Here is an 18,368-nt window from a genome sequence, read left to right on the forward strand (position 1 = left end):
GGTAGGGACTCTATCAGACCTTCCTCTCGGCTTGAATATCTCATACCTGTAAGAGACAAGGCAGCTTTCGGTAAAGGTGGAATGTCACTTTTTTGGAACTGCCTGCCCGAATGACCCTGCCAAGTGGGGGCGTACCTACCTTACCTCACCTAGGTAGGTAAGATAGATACAACGGCGGGGGTGGGGCCTCACTGAGATACGTACCTTTAAGGCTGACACCCTGGTTGTTCTGGGAAGTACCGATCTACCCCCTCAAAGTCACTTTCTTCACCAAGCACCTTGAGGTACCTTACGGTAGTCCAGAAACAGCTAAACACGTTGCATGGTGCCTTGAAAAGGTTGAAAAGGAGCGAATATCGAATGCCTTGGAACCTCAGTGGCATAAAATAGACCGAATGACGCCTCATTAGAAAGCCTGAGCTGCATGGCATGAGGGACGAATATCTCGGCGCTCAGACCTACAACGCCTAGATGCATCCACGGTATCCAAACGTGCCCGACGGGTCAGGACCCGCATGAGCTTGATGCATAAGGCAGCGAGTTTTTCAAAGGACTGATTGTCTTGATTCCATGATTATTAGCTGTCGTTCATGTACCGTACCTTTTGAGACATGTTGTGCCATCTTTCCATTCCTCTTACCTAAGGTAGGATGGGTAGGTCGACCAGGGAAGGAGCTTTCAAGCAAAGCTGACCTTCCTCGCCTGTTTGTGTCACGCCAACCTGAAGACTAAAAAGGTTCAGCCGGAGCCTCTTGCTGCCCTGCACCCTTCAAACATTCGCACCCAAGCTTCATCAAGGCAGATTCTCCTTTCGTCTGCTGACCTCTACGTACCTTGCCCAAGCACATCTATCCATCAAGCTTGATGAGAACCAGCTTCTGGCATCGCCCCCCTTTCTTTCCCTCCATGCCACGATCCAACTCTTCCATCTCTCCTGCCTCTTTTTACTGCGACCTGGTCATCCTCCAGCAATCGAAACCTCCTTCACCTTAGTCTTGGGTTCGCCAAGCCTACTTGGATACAGCTTCATTCGGAAAGAGAGGGTTCCGCTGTACCGATCCCAAGAACCTGCTTTGTCCTGGTCGTTACCAGCTGATCAACACTTTGCATCTTGTTTCTACTTACATTCGCGATCGGTTTCTTGTCTTTTGATACCCTCTGCACCACCCGGCAGCACCACATCCTCTAGCTATGGACTCCTTCGACTTCGAGAAGATGTCCGTCAGCGAGCGTAAGATCATCGTCGGCATCGACTTCGGCACCACTTATTCAGGTGTGGCGTGGGCTGAAACTCAACGTCCCGATCGACGAACTGCCATCACCACCTGGCCAATCAGCAAGACCATCCGCGAGGGCGAATCTTCCGACAAAGTCCCCACCAAGCTCCGATATGCCGGCGACGATGTTCAATGGGGCTTTTCCATCCCCGTTACCGCACCGCAAGATGAAGTTGTCGAGTGGTTCAAGCTGTGGGTGCTTCCACTCCTACGACACACTCGTTCTTGGCACACTGAGAGCGGAAAGTAGGAGGAAACGTAGAGCTAACATGTCCCAGTGATCTCGACCCCTCTCTTCAAAGTATGGGCCAAGCTGTCTCCTCAGAGGCTCGAGGTGGCCGCAACGTCGACAAGCTTGTGACGGACTACATCTCGGCGCTAGGCGACCATCTCGTATACACCCTGAAGGAAAAGCTAGGAGAGCAGGTTGTCAACACCACTCCCTTGGAGTTTGTCGTTACGGTACCCGCCATCTGGTCAGATCTAGCCAAGGACAAGACCAAACAAGCCTGTCAAAGAGCTTCTGGTCTCAACACAGTCACCAACACTATTGCTCCCATTCACCTTGTCTCCGAGCCAGAAGCCGCGGCCATCTATGCCTTGCATGGCTTGGACCCACATGGGCTCAAAGTCGATGATACTGTAGTGGTTGTGGATGCTGGAGGAGGCACTGTGGACCTGATCTCTTACACAATTACCAGTCTTAAACCCATTCTGGAGGTCCAAGAGGCTGCTCCAGGATCTGGTGCGCTCTGCGGCTCGACGTTCCTCAACATGCGCTTCGCCAAGTTTCTAAAGGCAAAGCTAGGCAAGGAAGATGGATTTGATGACGAGATCATGGCTGAGGCTATGGAACAGTTCGAAAAGAAGGCAAGCTTGAATCTTCTATCATGCTTTGGCTTCCAAGCGTATCTTGACTAGAGCTCTTTGACTAATATTGCGCAGGTCAAGCGACAGTTCACGCTCGGCGCTGCCCCCGACGACACCTACACCATCCCAGTCGGTGGTATGGCCAATAACAAAGAGCTCGGGATCAACCGTGGTCGTTTCGCTCTGAAGGCGTCGGATCTTCAAACCATCTTCGAGCCCGTCGTTCTGGAGTGCATCAAGCTTGTCAAGGACCAGATCATAGCAAGCAACGTACCGATTCGTGCTATCCTCCTTGTTGGCGGCTTCGGCGCATCCAACTATCTCAAGGAGCGCTTGCGCAACGCTATTGACAAGAGCATCCAAATCATGCAGCCACCCAATGCTTGGCAGGCAGTTGTTCAAGGCGCCGTCATGAAGGGTCTAGCTCAGGTATCGCCTGACAAGCTTACGCAAGTCAAGGTTCAGAATCGTAAAGCCAGAAAGCACTACGGCACCGAGTGGCGAAGCAAGTACGATGCTAAGGTCCACAAGCATCTCGAGCAGAAGCGACACTGGTGCGGCTTGGATGGGTGCTACAAAGTTTACACCATGGAATGGTTCATTCAACGGGGCGATAACGTCTCCGAGAACGAGCCTTTCTACACATCCTTCGTGTGGACCGGTCTCGTCAGCCAAGGCCGTATCAAAAAGATCAAGATGGATATCTACGCTGATCGCAACCAACGAATTGCGCCTGTTGCTCGGGATGAGAATGTTGCGATGCTCGTTCATGTAGAGGCTGATGTCGGACACATCCCCGAGCACATGCTCTCACGTCGCCAGGGACTTGACGGCCAATGGTACTACGAGCTGAACTGTAAGATCGAAGCCGTGTATCTTTCGGCCTCAACCACGTACACATTGCTCTACAACAGTGAGTTTCCCTTTGAAAAGACATCTTGGCATGCATATTGACTCTTCATAGATCAACGGTACAACACGGTGACGGCTGAGTATGTTTGATGTAGTCAAGTTTTGGCTGGGTGTGCACGTAGCTGAAAATTTGCCTTCGATTTGTGGACACGTGAGGTCTTTGGAATAGGAGATTGTATGAGCACATATGAAGAAGTAATAGTGTACACAATACAAACATGTGATGTCGCCATTTCAAAACAACTTCGTCTCTGGATGTTACCATATCAAATTCATCAAAGTCTCAACCGTACCTTCTTCAGTGTTATCGTGCGCGCATACAACGTGAGTATCTGAATTACAACCTGCCTCACTGGTACATACCATGATCAAATCACTTTGCTTGCTCTCTGATCTACTCCACTCCGCCCGGAGAGACTGAACTCTGTTCAAGTGATGTCACTGTTGGAAATTCTATTTGAAAGTGGTGCCTAGAATGCATGGAGTTCTCATCTGGATATCCGCCCACCAAGGTCTCTTTGGACTTGGTTTCCCTGCGGCGCTATAAGTCAAGGACCGGGAGAACTCTCGCGATAGATGTTGTAGTGTAAAGCTTGATGCCGATCACATGCATGCTGAACGATCTTGTGATGGAATGCTTAGACCTCGAATAGCTGAGCAAATGTGCACGTCGTTGATTGCCTGGGCCTGGAGGACATCGTGCATATACGGTAAGAATACGGGGGATCCTGACGTAATCTACCTGTTCTGGCAGCTCGGCGGTCTTCTGCTTAACGGCCTCTCTTTTGGCCTCCTCAGCCTTTTGATACATCATGATTTTCTTGACAAAACCATGATATCGGTAGACTTCCAAAGGACCTTCAGCTGGGACTTCCATAGGCGCTTGCTAATGTGGTTGGCAACTTTGGGCTTTACGTACCGTTCTACTACCTAGGTGTGTTGTCAATCATTGTTCGACTGCGTGTGGCTCCGAGTTGTTATGCAAACTAAGTGCGTACATGTATATGTGCCGCTTCCAAGCTTTCGTCGGCAGTCTGGGCAGCCGAGTCAAAACTTGATGTCCGGACGGAATGCCTTGAGACCGCGGGTCCTCAAAAGAACGTCCCTGTTGAACGTAGCTAATTTCATTATTAGAGCCGTACATCGCGGTTCACCACCCGGGAGCCGCGGTGAGCAACTACCTTCTCCCGCTCATCAACGGACCGAGCTTCTTCGGCCGAGTGATGTAAGTCTCTGAGTGTTCCGATAGATGACCATGAGTACCGCACTGACGCATCTTAGTGGTGGATACGTAGCCGACCACACTGGTGGATTGAACCTCCTCTATCCACTGACGGCAATTTCAGGCATACTCTGCCTTACCTTGTGGCTTCTATCCACCAACGTCAGCATGATCGTAGCCTTTGCCTGCTTATATGGTATGCTTTTTTCGTTGTACATGCTTCAGCCTTGCGAGAACTCGAGTCAGCTAATCACAGTGCAGGTTTCTGCTCGGGAATCTTCATCAGCGTCACACCATCCGTGACCGTCAGGCTCTCTCCGGAGGACAAGGTTGGTGCCCGGCTGGGCGCATTTTCTATCTGGAGTGCAATCGGTGTCTTCACCGGCACGCCCATTGGCGGAGCTTTCGTTCGACAAGGAACGCCGGAAGAGTATCAACACCTGGTCATCTTCACCGGCATGTGTCTGACCGCCTCAGCTGTTTTGCAATTTGTGGCGCGCATCCTCTGTGACAGAGACCTGCGCAAGAAGTGGTAGCAAATTCCTGCCATCGCGAAAAACGCCCAGGCAACACGAGTCTAGCCTGGTTTGTGCTAAAGTAGCGAGCCGGCATCCGAATTTGGGGGCTGGTTTTATTGTCGAAGATCAGGGGAGGGCATGGGGAACAGTGGAGTGCAAGAGATGTCAAGGAGGATCTACGCCAGGCAGGAAGTTGGCGATGGAGACTGGAGGCGGTCTACAGATATGATGTTGGGATGAATTGGCAGGGATTGGAATGCTGAGTGGGTCTACGGCCATGTATCAGCGCTTTGCTCTGGTTCGCTTGGGGTGAACGTTGAGGGGATGGCATCCGCGTCGATCGGCGGGACGGAATCATCCGACCTACTCCGTAGATAGAATAAAAACTATCCAAACCATACATGCCATCTATGAAATCTGCATAAGGTACGGATAGGGACGTTGAAACACAATAGGTTCACAGCTCCTAATCCATGGTCGACTAAATTGTGGTAGACAGAATTCTGGTCGATGTTACCACAAATATGGAGACCCATGCTTTAATAATTGTATGGATGCACCTCCGCCGCCTCTTGGCAGCCAAGGAGTAGTCCAGCCTCCTCAGCTACACACCTATAAAATGCGAGAAAAGTAGTGTCATATCATAGCAAATACATCCATGGACTGACTGCTTCTCGCAGATGTATTAAATAATACAGGTAACGTGGTTCATCAGTCAGCGACGAATATCAGTCAGCGACGAACTTTTTCCCAAATGCGGTTTGCATTAAACCACTCCAACCTTTGACGCGTAATAACTCCACAACTATTATGCCAATTTACACACAAGAAGACAAGATACTTCTAGCCATCGAGACTATTCGATCAGCTCGCGCCGCCGGCCGAAAACTAAGTGTGTTACGTGCTGCGAAGACTTACGGTATCCCCGAAAGTTCCGTACGCCATAGAATGAACGATCGACCCCGACGCGAACGTGCCCAACCCCAACGACATAAACTTGATGCGATCGAAGAGAAAGCGCTTCTCCAATACGTTATTGAGCAGGATCAAAGAGGGTTTCCCTTGCGTCTCGCTGGTGTGGAAGATATGGCCAATCTCCTACTACGAGCGCGTAATGGCAAGCCTATTGGCAAGCGATGGGCCAGGCGATTTGTGGACTCGCAGCCTACTCTGAAAACCAACTTTAATCGTCCATACGATTATCAAAGGGCTCTTCAAGAAGATCCTAAGGTTATATCAAAGTGGTTTGCGCTATTACGCAATATAATGGCCTAGTATGGCATCCAAGAGGGGGACCTATATAATTTCGACGAAACTAGCTTTATGATGGGCATGATCACCGCGTCAATAGTAGTAACACGCGCTGATCGACGCGGCAAAGCAAAGTCTGTCCAGCCTGGCAACCTTGAGTGGGCTATAGTCATTGAATGTATCAATTCGGGCGGGTGGTGCATCCCTCCGTTCGTGATTGTCAAAGGCGCATATCACCTTGCTAGTTGGACCACGGAATCAGGTTTTCCTAGCGACTGGGTTATCAAACCTACTAATAATGGATGGACGGATAATCAGACGGGTCTTGACTGGATTAAACACTTCGACAAACATACTAAGAACCAAACGAAGGGCGTCTACCGGATGCTTATTATCGACGGCCACGAGAGCCATTTATCGGCCGAATTCGACAATTACTGCAAGCAGAACAATATTATAACCGTCAGTATGCCTGCAAATTCGTCACATCTACTACAGCCATTAGATATTGCCCTTTATTCGCCTTTAAAACGCGCATATGGTGATGAAATCAACCTATTCATCAAAGCCTCCATAAACCACATCACCAAGTCGGAGTTCTTTATTACCTTCTACCAGGCCCACAACAAAGTTTTTAATGAAGAAAACATTAGAGCTGCTTTCCAAGGCGCTGGAATTTCACCATGGAACCCAGAGCATGTCATTGAAAAGCTTGATGTACGTTTATGGACGCCTACACCTCCTGTGGCCAACCCTTCAACACCACCACCTTGGCAGTCGCAAACGCCCTCTAACCCACAACAAACCGTCTCGCAGTCCAATTTTATCAAAAGTCGGATCACTGCTCATCAAGGAAGCTCACCAACGCCAATTATTGCTGCAGTTGAGCAATTGTCGAAGGGTACGCAGGCAATGGCGCACTCAATCACTCTTTTGACTGATCGGCTTCGTACCCTTGAGGATGCGAATGTTGCACTTGGTAAGCGCCGGAGGGCTAAAAGGACGCGGGTCCAGCTTGGAGGGGCGCTTAGTATAGAGGAATCTCAGGTTTTGCTTGAAGGGAAACTGTTGGATTCACAGGTGGAAAAGGAAAATACTCGAGTATCGTGGGTAGCAACGATCACCGACTGTAGTGGTGATATTGCTTGTTCTTGTTGTTCTTGAGTGGAAGTCTAACCAGGTGCCAGCGGCGGCAGGAAGTCTGGGGTATACCACCCTCGTGTGGCTGAGCCACACGGACCACCGTGGCTGGAACGGACCGCGGCAGCAACCTCCTGCTGCCTAATGTAGGCCTATTCCAACAGAAACAAAAAGGGAAACGTCCAGCACCTCAAGAGGATGAGGAGGGGGGTCCATCAAAGAGAGCCCAGCCAGCTCGGAGACGCTATGGTGTGTGTGGCGAGACCGGTCATAATGCGCGAACCTGTTCTAAGGATACGGAATTGTCAAATGATTCGAGTAGTAATGAGGAATAGTTAATTCAATGTGTTGTGGTTGTGCAATAGTAAATACCATTACGTGCATGGGAAAAAGTTCGTCGCTGACTGATATTCGTCGCTGACTGATGAACCACGTTACTAAGTTATAGGAGTTACGTGCTTAAGAAGTTACATGGTAATAAGAGGCTCAGGTGAAGTACGTATCTACTGAGATACAATGCTTTGTACGCACGTACAGCCCGTACGTGAATACGTTTTACATATACATGTTAAAGCACCGGCAGGCACATATGCCCGTATAAACTTAATAATAAATGCTCGGACTTAAGCATCACATATGATTACATGTGATATTTATATATTATCTATAGACTACACTTTCCCACCATATCATAGAATAATCATCAATACAATCGATTCTCTGATTACCCAACTCGTACCTTAACTTATTTACCTTTTCCCTTTTTGTCGCAGCGCCACACGTGGCGCTGCCGGTTACTGCCGTACGATACCGCTTTCCACAAGCCCATTACCCGTCTTGTACGGTATATAGATAGGACCCTCATACGGGTCTTCCACTTAGAGGAATCAAGCCACTTTCTACCATACAAGTCTTCCACTTGCTACCTCGCTTTGTGATACTTTTTGCCTACCTCTAACCTCTTAGTATTTATACGTTATAGATCTAGCTGTCCTGGAGGGCGGTCCGGGCCGCAACATTAGTGTTACGAGCAGGACAAGGCAACCAACTGTGGCACAAAGCAAAAGCTTCGATAATGATGACTCCGGCATCATTTTCCCTTGTTCTGCATTATATAGCTACGCGCCCACAGTGACAAGTTGCGGCGGGCGTAACATTATAGTTATATTTACGAAAAAAGCGCGTCCGGAGCTATGGTTATCGCTTAACAAAGTTCAAAGCCCAGCGCTTCCCAACTAGGGGCGCATTACGGTCGGCGAATAGTCGATTAGCCATTTCTTCTACACCACTGATCCGAGGAGGGAATAATCGGGAATCTAGGTCGAGAATATACTCAACTAGCATATTGTTACGCCCGCCGCAACTTGTCACTGTGGGCGCGTAGCTATATAATGCAGAACAAGGGACAATGATGCCGGAGTCATCATTATCGAAGCTTTTGCTTTGTGCCACAGTTGGTTGCCTTGTCCAGCTCGTAACACATATCCTCTTCGAACGTCAAATTCCGTAAGTTTAGTGTTACAACCCAACATGCATAACAAGGCCAGGGGGCCCGCCCCACAGGCCTGCAGCGGCTATCTACCTGATATACGCAGAGAATCCGGGAACTCAGGTGACTCCTCATGGAACGGAAGAACTATGGAACAAGTCACGTGACGATAAGGAAAGTGAGCACACGATAAGGTGATTACAGTGATCACCCAAAGTGAGCACACGATAAGGTGATCACAGTGATCACCCAAAGTGAGCGCTCACCAGTATCCACTTAGTGATCACCAACGAACATGGTGACCAGGCAACAAAGGATATGTTTCAGGATCAGGACTTGTATATAGGATGGACTCGAGCCGGGCTCTAGGACAGACTTCCCATAGCTTCTTCAGCAATTAACTTCGTATCAGGATTAACATCCGCTTTCAGCTACTACCTTGACAAGACTACGATTGATCATCGAAGCCTTACCTACCCTTACGATTGACAGACATAGCTTCCCTGAAGCTATCCCCGACTACGATTACTGTTACCAGTTCCGCAGCCTCAACTTCTGCAAACTACCCCTACGACTAGCTGGCCGTAACATTTAGTACGGTTTTAAGTTACGAAGTTCTTCTATTAACACGGGCGCGTAAGGTTAAAAATAGCACTAAATAGATCCGAGTTACACCTTTAATACTCAAATTTAGTATTTTTTCGATAGCTTGAACTACTAAAATTATACCAGCTTCTTTATTTGATAACTGTATCATTATGGTGGATGAATATATATTGGAAAGAAAAAGATGTGGCGGTCGCTGTTGAGCGATCCGCTCGCTTATCATGCACATTATATCTTTTATTTTGTCTATTTACTATGTTCGTTAGTGATCACTAAGTGGATACTGGTGAGCGCTTACTTTGGGTGATCACTATGATCACCTTATCGTGTGCTCACTTTCCTTATCGTTACGTAACTTGTTCCATAGTTCTTCCGTTCCGTGAGGGGTCACCTGAGTTCCCGGGTTCTCTGCATATATCTGGTAGATAGCCGCCGTAGGCCTGCGGCGGGGCGGGCCCCCTGGCGTTGTTATGCATGTTGGGTCGTAACAGTTAGGCTAACTTCCCACGAGGCTAGGCCGGGGTAGCTAGGCCTCGGTACCGCGGCGGCGTTTAGCCCTTAAGGTTAGAAACGACTCCGGAGGGGTCCCAGAGCCTCTATTAGGGCCAGCCGAGGAGGCTAGCAACAGTCCAAAGCCCGCCGAAGGAGAGAGGTGAAGGGTTTTCAGCTGTTAAGAATATTGGTGGTGGCCCACCTATTGCACTAACAGTAGATTGTTACGAGCAGGACAAGGCAACCAACTGTGGCACAAAGCAAAAGCTTCGATAATGATGACTCCGCATCATTTTCCCTTGTTCTGCATTATATAGCTACGCGCCCACAGTGACAAGTTGCGGCGGGCGTAACATAGATGCTAAGAAAAACTAGGCGAGGGGGAAGTTGCATAACTATGGATAAGAAGCAGATAGGAACTATTGCAACTTTATTCCTTCTACCTTACCAGGGGCGCCGATCTACATTTGTTGAATGGAATAATCTCTCCCTACACTCTGCAGTAATGCTCGGTAGATTCGACAGCTTGTCATCTAGACCTTCACTCTCGATGGTAACTCATAGTTGCGGTTTTGAGTGAATACTTTATTTCATGTGCTTCAAGTTTACACACTGCGACTAGTAAAACTTTACGCGCATTGCTATCAGCAGCAAACTGCAGAGTGCCGGCCTGTGAGCCGACTTCAGAATCGGCGTTTGGGTCTCGGGAGAAGGCCAGCATATTCCCCGGATAGTCGAGACTCATCATCATGCTGCAGCGTGATTATTTTGTGGCTGCAACATGAGTTGTGGATAGAAGCTGCAAACTTTCTCTTTTAACGTGGGAACCCTGGTTATCCCGGTGCTTTCCACACTTGTTGATTCGAACGAATCCTGCTCGCAGCCCAAGTTTTCGACGATCGCTCATATTTCTGCTGTGGCTTGATGGACCATTCCACTTAATAGACAAAGCAGAATGAGGCAATCCAAATATTGAGGTGGCAGCCCGTCTCCATACTGCTGCCATTCAGGGGAAATCACCGCAGCCTTTGTGATTTCTGACATGTTGGAAGTAAGCGTCCGAAGCGGTCAGAAAGAGTTGTGGGACATGACCTTATTAGCCTCCGGGTTCTCTTTCGGGGGATATTTTTCTTCTCGGCGCTTACGGCTGGAGAATTATCGTCAGGCACCGGACCCATCAACATTTCAATTGCGTTCCACCTTGCCCAATCTCTCTTGAGTCTCTTCTGGCAATGTGCGCGGACTTAGGCCAGTAAAATATGGAAACATCTAGGGAAACAAGGGATGCGGCAAACATGAAGGGTAGAATGGTGGTACGTGCTTAGAGAGACTTTGAAAACAAGAGATTCAGTAATGAGCCAAGAAACAATCTCAAAGTTCAGTTTTGAGGCGAACTCACCGAGTCATCGGGTGAAAGCAAAGCGGACTTCAAAGAGAGCACAATGGAGTCGTGCCTTCGTCCGCTAATGAGTGTGGGCAGAATGAGGTTTATTATCGCGAAATGCCAGCACCTTTTGAAAAGTCAGTTTTATTGCTGCTATGCGTGATAAGAAAAGTGCGCAGCGTCTGCCCACTGCGTTCTGTCGGTCCGTGAGACTTTCTGGCTATGGAGCTGACTTGCAGACTAGCAAGATGGCGTCGAACTCTGTTAGATGCACAGCGCACGAGGCACATTTCGCAACGTGTCGAAGCATGATGTAACAATAATTACACTTTCACGAAGGAGAATGACAGAAAACAAATGAAGGGAGAAGGTTTTCGAGTTGGAAGGCACAAACCTGGGGAAGGTTACGTTTCGCCGTTGCGCAAACACCTATAGCCCCCATCTATATCAAGCGAATGACGGTTTTCGGCAAACCATCGTTGAGGATCTTTCCGAACTTCCCATACACCACTCCACAGCTTAGCATATATACTATATGCGAGACAAGCTTATTTGAGTAGTTCTTCTGGAGGCAATCTCTGTGAGTGCGAGCTCGAGATGACGCCAGTATTTCTTTCCCAGCAAAAGGAATGTTCTTCGGTCATCCAACTATGGCGATCCTTGTCGGCGTTTGCCCCAAGTATAGGTAGCCATCCTATGTCTGACTGACTCGGCCGGCGGTCACCCCTGTTCTTGATATGTCACGGTGAACACAAGCTTTGATTGACAGTCTTGGCAAAACCCCGCTGAGAACGTCTCCAATTGGGATATAAATCAACCACTTCCCACGGCCTTGGCAGTAGTTGCGATATCTCTCGAACTGTTACCAGCTGATCTTCTACTCTGATCACTATCATCCTTTGAGCTTTGGCTCGTCCATTCTTTTTTCGTTTACTCACTCATTCTGTACCTATCGCCCTAGGGCACTCGACATAACAACAACCTACTTCGAACAAAACATTTCTGCTTTCAACATGGTTTCTTTCTTCGCTCTCGCTGGCCTGGCTGCCACTGCTCTGGCTGCGCCTGTTAGCCAGTCCGGCTGCACTTTCACCGACGCCAACGCTGCCATGAAGGGCAAAGCTAGCTGCTCGAACATTGTCTTGAAGGATATCGCTGTTCCCGCGGGAGTCACTCTTGACTTGACTGGCCTCAAGTCGGGCGCTACCGTACGTCGATATTTCAACTTCGCATCTCGTGGTCAACAGGCCGGCGTTTGTCTCAGTCAGGTTTACTAACAGAGCCAACAGGTTACCTTCCAAGGCAAGACTACCTTCGGATACAAGGAGTGGGCTGGTCCCCTCATTTCCGTCTCGGGCTCCAATGTCAACGTCGTCGGCGCCTCCGGCCATGTGATCGATTGCGGTGGCCAGCGCTGGTGGGATTGCAAGGGCAGCAACGGTGGCAAAAACAAGCCCAAGTTCTTCGCTGCCCACTCTCTGCAAAACTCCAACATTCGCGGACTGAATGTGCTCAACACCCCTGTTCAGGCCTTTTCCATCAACACCTGCACCAACCTTGGCATTTACGATGTCAACATTGACGACTCTGCCGGCGATGGCGGTTCCCAGTGCGGCCACAACACCGACGGCTTCGACGTCGGTTCCTCCAGCGGCATTTACATCTCTGGCTGCACTGTCAAGAACCAGGATGACTGCCTTGCTATTAACTCCGGTTCCAACATCACTTTCATCGGCGGCACTTGCATCAGTGGTCACGGTCTCTCCATTGGATCCGTTGGTGGACGCTCCAACAACGTCGTCAAGACCGTTCGCATCCTCAACTCTAAGATTATCGACTCGGACAACGGCGTCAGAATCAAGACCGTTGCTGGTGCGACTGGTGCTGTTTCGGACGTTGTCTACTCCGGTATTACTATGACTGGTATCAACAAGTACGGTGTTATCATTCAGCAGGACTACAAGAACGGATCCCCTACCGGAAAGCCCACCAGCGGTGTCCCCATCACCGATCTTACTGTCAGCAAGATTATCGGCAACATCAAGTCTTCCGCAATTGACGTTCAGGTTCTGTGCGGATCCGGCGCTTGCCGCAACTGGAAGTGGGAAGGTGTCAACGTTTCTGGTGGTCAGAAGGCTGCCAATGCTCTCAACGTCCCGTCGAGCGTCAATACCAAGCTTTAAGCGGCTGTCAGCGCAAATATCTACGGTATCCGTTGAATTGGGATCATTGCGTACTTGGTGAGCCGGGCTCTTGATAACGATCTCGATGTAGCTCATGGACTTGCCACTGGGTGGTGTCTCAGATCAGCGGATTACGAATTTTTGTTCATTTGTATACAAATGTGTATCGTATCAACTTGCTGGTTGCGATATGAACATATAAGTTAAACCTTAAACTAAAATAAATAACTACCGTATATCTCAAGTGACTTGTCTATGGTTGTGAATCTTCCTCACCGGCCCAGAAGAGATCTTTTGATGTATGAATTGTCTTCAGTCCACACGCACTTTCATCTGACAAGATACATCTGTGAGAAATGAGCGACTCGTCCTGATCGAGTCTTGAACGAAGTCACAATCCGGGCTCAGCTGACCGAATTGATCGGAACTTTGGGACACTAGTTCCAGGTAAGGTACGGATAGCTAAACTCTGGGTGAAGGGGAAAGTACATATTAGGGCTTGCCGCCAGCGGAAAGTATCACGCAAGGTTAAGCCCGCTCTGTGCTTTGCAACCCTTCAGTAAGCTCCTTTTCTTGCCGTCCACTTCGGCTGCGGTGCAGGCGTCACCTTCCCGAAACCAGTTGCGCTGACCATGCCAACTTCCCACTTGAGCCCCTCGACCTTGGCGCCGCCCTTCTCCATGGCCCAGAGCGTGATGCCCAGGTGGTTAGATCCCTGGTAGTTGAGAATACCCTCGGGAATAGGGAAGCGAGCCTGGGGGCCGACATGATGCACGAACTTGCCAAATTGGTAACCGTTTACAAAGATTTGAGTGCGGTAGGCAGTAGTGGTGGTGTTGGCGAATGTCAGAGACAGCGGAATATCGAAGCCAGTGGGGAGGTCGAGGTTAAAGGTCGCAGAGTAGTAGGCAATCCCGGCCTTTTCGACTCCCGCGGAGGGACCCTTGCTGTCTTCCCAAGACACCGACGGAGGTTGGGGCCAGTGGTAGCCCTGTCGCTCGATGAAGAGACCACCCTCGTTGAGAGGGCCGCGTTCTTCGTCGGCGTAATCCTCGCCGCCCAAGTTTCCGGTAATCTTCCACTTAATGTCGGATTGCTCGTGGCCAACGAGGTTGTAGTTGAGAATGCCGCGGGGGTTCTTTTGCTGTTCTTCGCCAACGACCCAGTTGCCGTTCAAACCCATGTGATCAATCACGACCGTAAAGATGTAGTCTTTGTCTTTGGTCAACTTGGGCAGGGTGAACGTGCTGTTGTAGGCGGGCGACACAGCGTTTCCGAACCAGGACCCGATGAACTCGTCATTCAGCCACACTGAAGCACCGTAGGCATTGCCTCCCTGGGTGGTGATGTTGAAAGTCGACTCTTCACCGTTTGCAGTGAAGCGACCGCGGTAGAGAAGCGAGCCGGTGTGGTACCCGTAGTCTCCTCCGTACAGACTGGTGGGTGTCTTCAGGTGGTTCGCGGTATTGTACGTCTTCTCGAGGTCCGCGGCCGTCCACAACTCGTCAGAGTAGTCCGATTTGATCTCTGGTAGGCTGTCGACATACTTCCAGCTGAGCTGGCTGATGCACGGAAGCCTGATCTCAGGAGTTGAGAACTCAACCTTGGCAGTCACAGCTCCGTGATCGTTTTGCTTGAAGTCGAGAGATTTACCGTTGAAGTTCAGAGTCTTGAGAGATGAGGGAGCGCCACCGATAATCTCAATGGTGGTTGTGCTGTTGACGTCACCAGAGAAGCTGATGGAGTCCCCGTTGACGGCAACATTGCGGACGAGGTATCCAGCTTTGACGATGACATCAGAGGTGCCGAAGTCGCCGACAGCGGGAGGCACCCAGAATTTGTAAGCCTCGTTGCGAGCTAACAAGGTTTCGGTCAGATTAGAAGACGCAGAGATGTTTGCTGACAACTTACTAAGAAGGTAAACATAGAGATTCTCGTGCACGCGGATGACCTTGCGCTCGTCCGAGACAGCCCAACCCAGGACAGTGTAGCCGTCCTTTTGCTCAATAGTGACATCTGAGCCCTCAATGACGTTTTCATCGGTGACATCGGCTTGCTCGCCCTCAATGGCCAGCTCGTGGTGCTCATCAGCACCTCCGTAGACGACTAGCACGGTCTTGTCGGCATACTTCTTCCTGCAAAGATGTTAGAGAAGTGTCAAAGCTGCTCTACTTGGGCTTCCTACCAGGTGAAGATCTCAGCTGTGGAGTATACCAGCTTCTTGTCGCCGACAGGATAGTCGCTAACATGGATCTTTGAATCGCGTCTGGTCAAGTACAGGCTATCGCTGAGCTGGGGAACTTCTAGTTCACCGTACTCGACAGTCTTCACCTTCAGCTTGTAGGCTGTTGTCTCAAGAGATTCGTACTTTGTGTGCCTATCGTGTGGTGAGTAAGGGAAACTAGAGCATCGCTGAAGGCGTTGCAACCACGTACCTAGCGATGTAGAACTTGGTGGTGTTAGTTGTTGCCGGAGTGACGGTGATTGCGTCGTTGTTAGTCCATTCAAGCGAGGCGTTGAATCGATCGGCCACGAGGTAGGCAGGAGAGACGTGGAGGAAATTGGACTGAAGCTTTGTCTCGCTGTACTTCTCACGGTTGACTAGACGCTCCTCGGTAATCTGCGCACCGTAATCGTACGAGGTATAGCCGTCGGAGTGTCCGAGGTTACCCCAGTTCGTGCCGCCCCAAGTCTGCCAGGAATCGTTAGCAAGCAAAGCTTGGAGCACGTACTAAGCTGCTTACCATGTAGATGTTGAAGATTGTGACTCCGACGGCGTAGTTGTTCTTGTACAGGACGCGCTCGAATTCATGGTTAAGGAGGGCCGCACAATACTCGAATCCTGCACCTCCCCAGGGCTGGAAGCCACCGCCTTGGAACTAAGAGCTGTTAGGGAGGCTCAATCTGGACCTGGCCAATATGATGTCACTGACCTCTACGATAGTATACGGGGTCGTCGGTGCGATAGCATTATTCGTTGCAAGCCAATCAGTGGGCAGGCCATTTTCAGGCCAAACCGTAGGGTTCCAGCAGTCGAAACCCAGCGGGTACCCATCGTGCCCGTAGATATCAACCTTGGCGGGCGTGAGCGCAGTGATGGCACCAAGCTGCCAGGCCTCATTGTTGACGTACGGCACGACGACGCCGTGACTGCGGAACTGATTGTCGACGTACTTCCAGTAGTCGTAGTCGGGGAAGGGGTACGGGTCGACGGCAGCGTTGTACTCGTTCTCCATTTGGAAGAGGACGACGGGTCCTCCATTTGTGATTTGAGCTTTGGCGATGATGCTCCCAAGGGTGGCGGTGTAACTTTGCATGTTAGTTAACAAGCTGTTACACCATGGGCGTTGATAGGTGTTGTCTTACTTGTCAGTCGCCTTCAGGTAGGCTTCATCGCCAGTCCTGAGAGCTCCTTGGACTCTCTGGAGCCAACCAGGGAAACCTCCTCCGGTGACTTCAGCATTGATGTACGGTCCCGGTCGCTTCAGTGCGTGTTAGCCAAGACGCATCTGGCAATAAATATGGCGGGTACGTAACCTACAGCAAAGAGGTAGAGTCCAGCCTTCTCGGCTGCCTCGAAGAGTGGCTCGAGTGCGAAGATGCCCTCGGCGCGAACTTCGCCCGGTTTCGCCTCTAATAGTCCCCAATTGACGTAGAAAGAGACGGAGTTGTAGCCAGCTGCCTTGATTTTCTGAAGAATATCGAGCCATAGGGACGGGACCGGCATTCTATCGTCAATGGTCAGTGTGCGTGTGTTCCGCCTTGGTTTAGTCCACAGCCACTGCTCGCTCACCTGAAGGCATGGAACTCGGCACTGAAGATCATCAATCTCTCGCCATTGATGAACAAGGTTTTGTCGTCCCAAGTCACCTAGGAGAGCCATATCAGCCAATGTGTCTTGGCTAACTCAAAATGCCATCAAGTGAGGGAAGATGTGTTCGAGTTATTGACACTATCAAAGCCAGATCACCATTGAAATACTCACAATATCTTGCTGTCTCCCATTGAGGAGCTTCAAATCGGTCCCGGTCCCAACGGCCCTGGCATTGGCTCCGTCGAGCCAGGCCAAGGCCAGTAGGGAAAGGGCTTTGAGACGTGACAGCAACATTTTAATCGATACACCAGCAGTACACTCGAAACCGTGCTTGTACTGAAGCTATGAAACATCAATTGGAACAATGCAGGGACGAGCGCACGAGGCGAGGAGCCTGTCGCTATTTGACGGAAGACAATGGCTTCGTACATCCGGCCTCGACAAGCGATGGACCGGAAATGTCACCATCCCCAACCTTGAACTCCATGTAGCGGCGGGATCATCGGCATTGCTGGGGTTTGAATGGCTGAACAGCATCTGGCAACGCAGCAGCTTCATCGCAATCTCAATTTCCCCCTCTCTTACCCCAACTATGCGAGCGTGTGGTCATCGGTCCACGGAGATGGGATGGGAAAGGACATGACGTGCATACATGTTTCTTGCACCATGTTTGGCTGTGGAACACACCACACAAAGCGAGGGGAGTTGTTCACCAAGAGCGACAGACATTGGACCTTTCACCGCAGCTCTGTCCGAACCTCGAGTTGTTAGTTCTCCCCCGCACCCAAGCCCCGCGTTTGTCGGCTAACCACCTGTTCGTCCCTTGTCTCCCAAGACGGGCTAAGACATGGTTGGGTTTTCCATGCGGGGAGTTGCGCCACCTCCAACGGCCCGCACGCCCGGGGCAACCCAGGAACGCATCGAAACTTCCGTCCATACACAGCCTGGTCTTTGAGGCTGGATAGCGGCGGAGAAATTGGCCAAGACAGCTGGTCTTTCGGCTGCTGCTCTCACCACCTTAGTGAGCTCACCGTAGTCTTCTGCCCATGGCTGAGGATTTTCCGGCCTTCTTTGGACTCCTTTGGAGCAATTTTTCGTAGGTTCGAGAGACTAGTAGTACAAGTAGCTTCTGAAAGCACAGGCGGATTTCAGTCACCTGCAGACAGACAATTGGACTAGAGGTCTGCCAAGAGGTAATATCCGCTGGACA

The 18,368-nt window shown here is 50.2% G+C and overlaps 5 protein-coding genes across 5 annotated transcripts; 4 read left to right on the forward strand and 1 right to left on the reverse strand.

The window, feature by feature from the left end:
* The first annotated feature begins 699 nt into the window (after positions 1-699).
* Positions 700-3,313, forward strand: BDP81DRAFT_386277 (uncharacterized protein). Its single transcript, XM_060587006.1, has 4 exons — positions 700-1,469; positions 1,556-2,147; positions 2,223-3,060; positions 3,112-3,313. Exons 1-4 carry the CDS (start codon positions 1,192-1,194, stop codon positions 3,147-3,149), a joined length of 1,746 nt encoding a protein of 581 aa, XP_060438547.1. The 5' UTR covers positions 700-1,191; the 3' UTR covers positions 3,150-3,313.
* Positions 3,314-4,314: 1,001 nt separating this feature from the next.
* BDP81DRAFT_334003 (major facilitator superfamily domain-containing protein) lies at positions 4,315-4,817 on the forward strand (the record flags this gene model as incomplete). Its single annotated transcript, XM_060585717.1, has 2 exons — positions 4,315-4,477; positions 4,543-4,817. 2 exons carry the CDS (start codon positions 4,315-4,317, stop codon positions 4,815-4,817), a joined length of 438 nt encoding a protein of 145 aa, XP_060438548.1.
* Positions 4,818-6,954: 2,137 nt separating this feature from the next.
* On the forward strand, positions 6,955-7,445 carry BDP81DRAFT_441406 (uncharacterized protein; the record flags this gene model as incomplete). The annotated part of the gene is made up of 2 exons (XM_060591592.1): positions 6,955-7,116; positions 7,359-7,445. Coding segments are annotated over exons 1-2 (177 nt in total), but the record flags the coding sequence as incomplete, so codon positions are not given.
* A 4,729-nt stretch (positions 7,446-12,174) lies between these two features.
* On the forward strand, positions 12,175-13,344 carry BDP81DRAFT_334147 (the polygalacturonase; the record flags this gene model as incomplete). Its single annotated transcript, XM_060585733.1, has 2 exons — positions 12,175-12,369; positions 12,451-13,344. 2 exons carry the CDS (start codon positions 12,175-12,177, stop codon positions 13,342-13,344), a joined length of 1,089 nt encoding a protein of 362 aa, XP_060438550.1.
* A 556-nt stretch (positions 13,345-13,900) lies between these two features.
* Positions 13,901-17,452, reverse strand: BDP81DRAFT_334260 (family 35 glycosyl hydrolase; the record flags this gene model as incomplete). Its single annotated transcript, XM_060585747.1, has 10 exons — positions 13,901-15,201; positions 15,256-15,479; positions 15,530-15,721; positions 15,780-16,036; positions 16,089-16,223; positions 16,278-16,653; positions 16,711-16,826; positions 16,886-17,072; positions 17,138-17,214; positions 17,330-17,452. The coding sequence occupies 10 exons, from the start codon at positions 17,450-17,452 to the stop codon at positions 13,901-13,903; spliced, it is 2,988 nt and encodes a 995-aa protein (XP_060438551.1).
* Between the last annotated feature and the right edge of the window lie 916 nt (positions 17,453-18,368).

This window comes from Colletotrichum phormii (assembly GCF_030913505.1).
Source record: "Colletotrichum phormii strain CBS 102054 chromosome Unknown BDP81scaffold_35, whole genome shotgun sequence".
NCBI classification, from domain to species: domain Eukaryota; kingdom Fungi; phylum Ascomycota; class Sordariomycetes; order Glomerellales; family Glomerellaceae; genus Colletotrichum; species Colletotrichum phormii.

What these genes read in the sequence shown, in the direction of transcription:
- BDP81DRAFT_386277 (XM_060587006.1), top strand. Translation starts at nt 1,192, where the DNA reads ATGGACTCCTTCGACTTCGAGAAGATGTCCGTCAGCGAGCGTAAGATC. An exon ending in GTTGTCGAGTGGTTCAAGCT is followed by an intron (nt 1,470 to 1,555) that starts GTGGGTGCTTCC and finishes AACATGTCCCAG; the next exon opens with TGATCTCGACCCCTCTCTTC. An exon ending in TGGAACAGTTCGAAAAGAAG is followed by an intron (nt 2,148 to 2,222) that starts GCAAGCTTGAAT and finishes AATATTGCGCAG; the next exon opens with GTCAAGCGACAGTTCACGCT.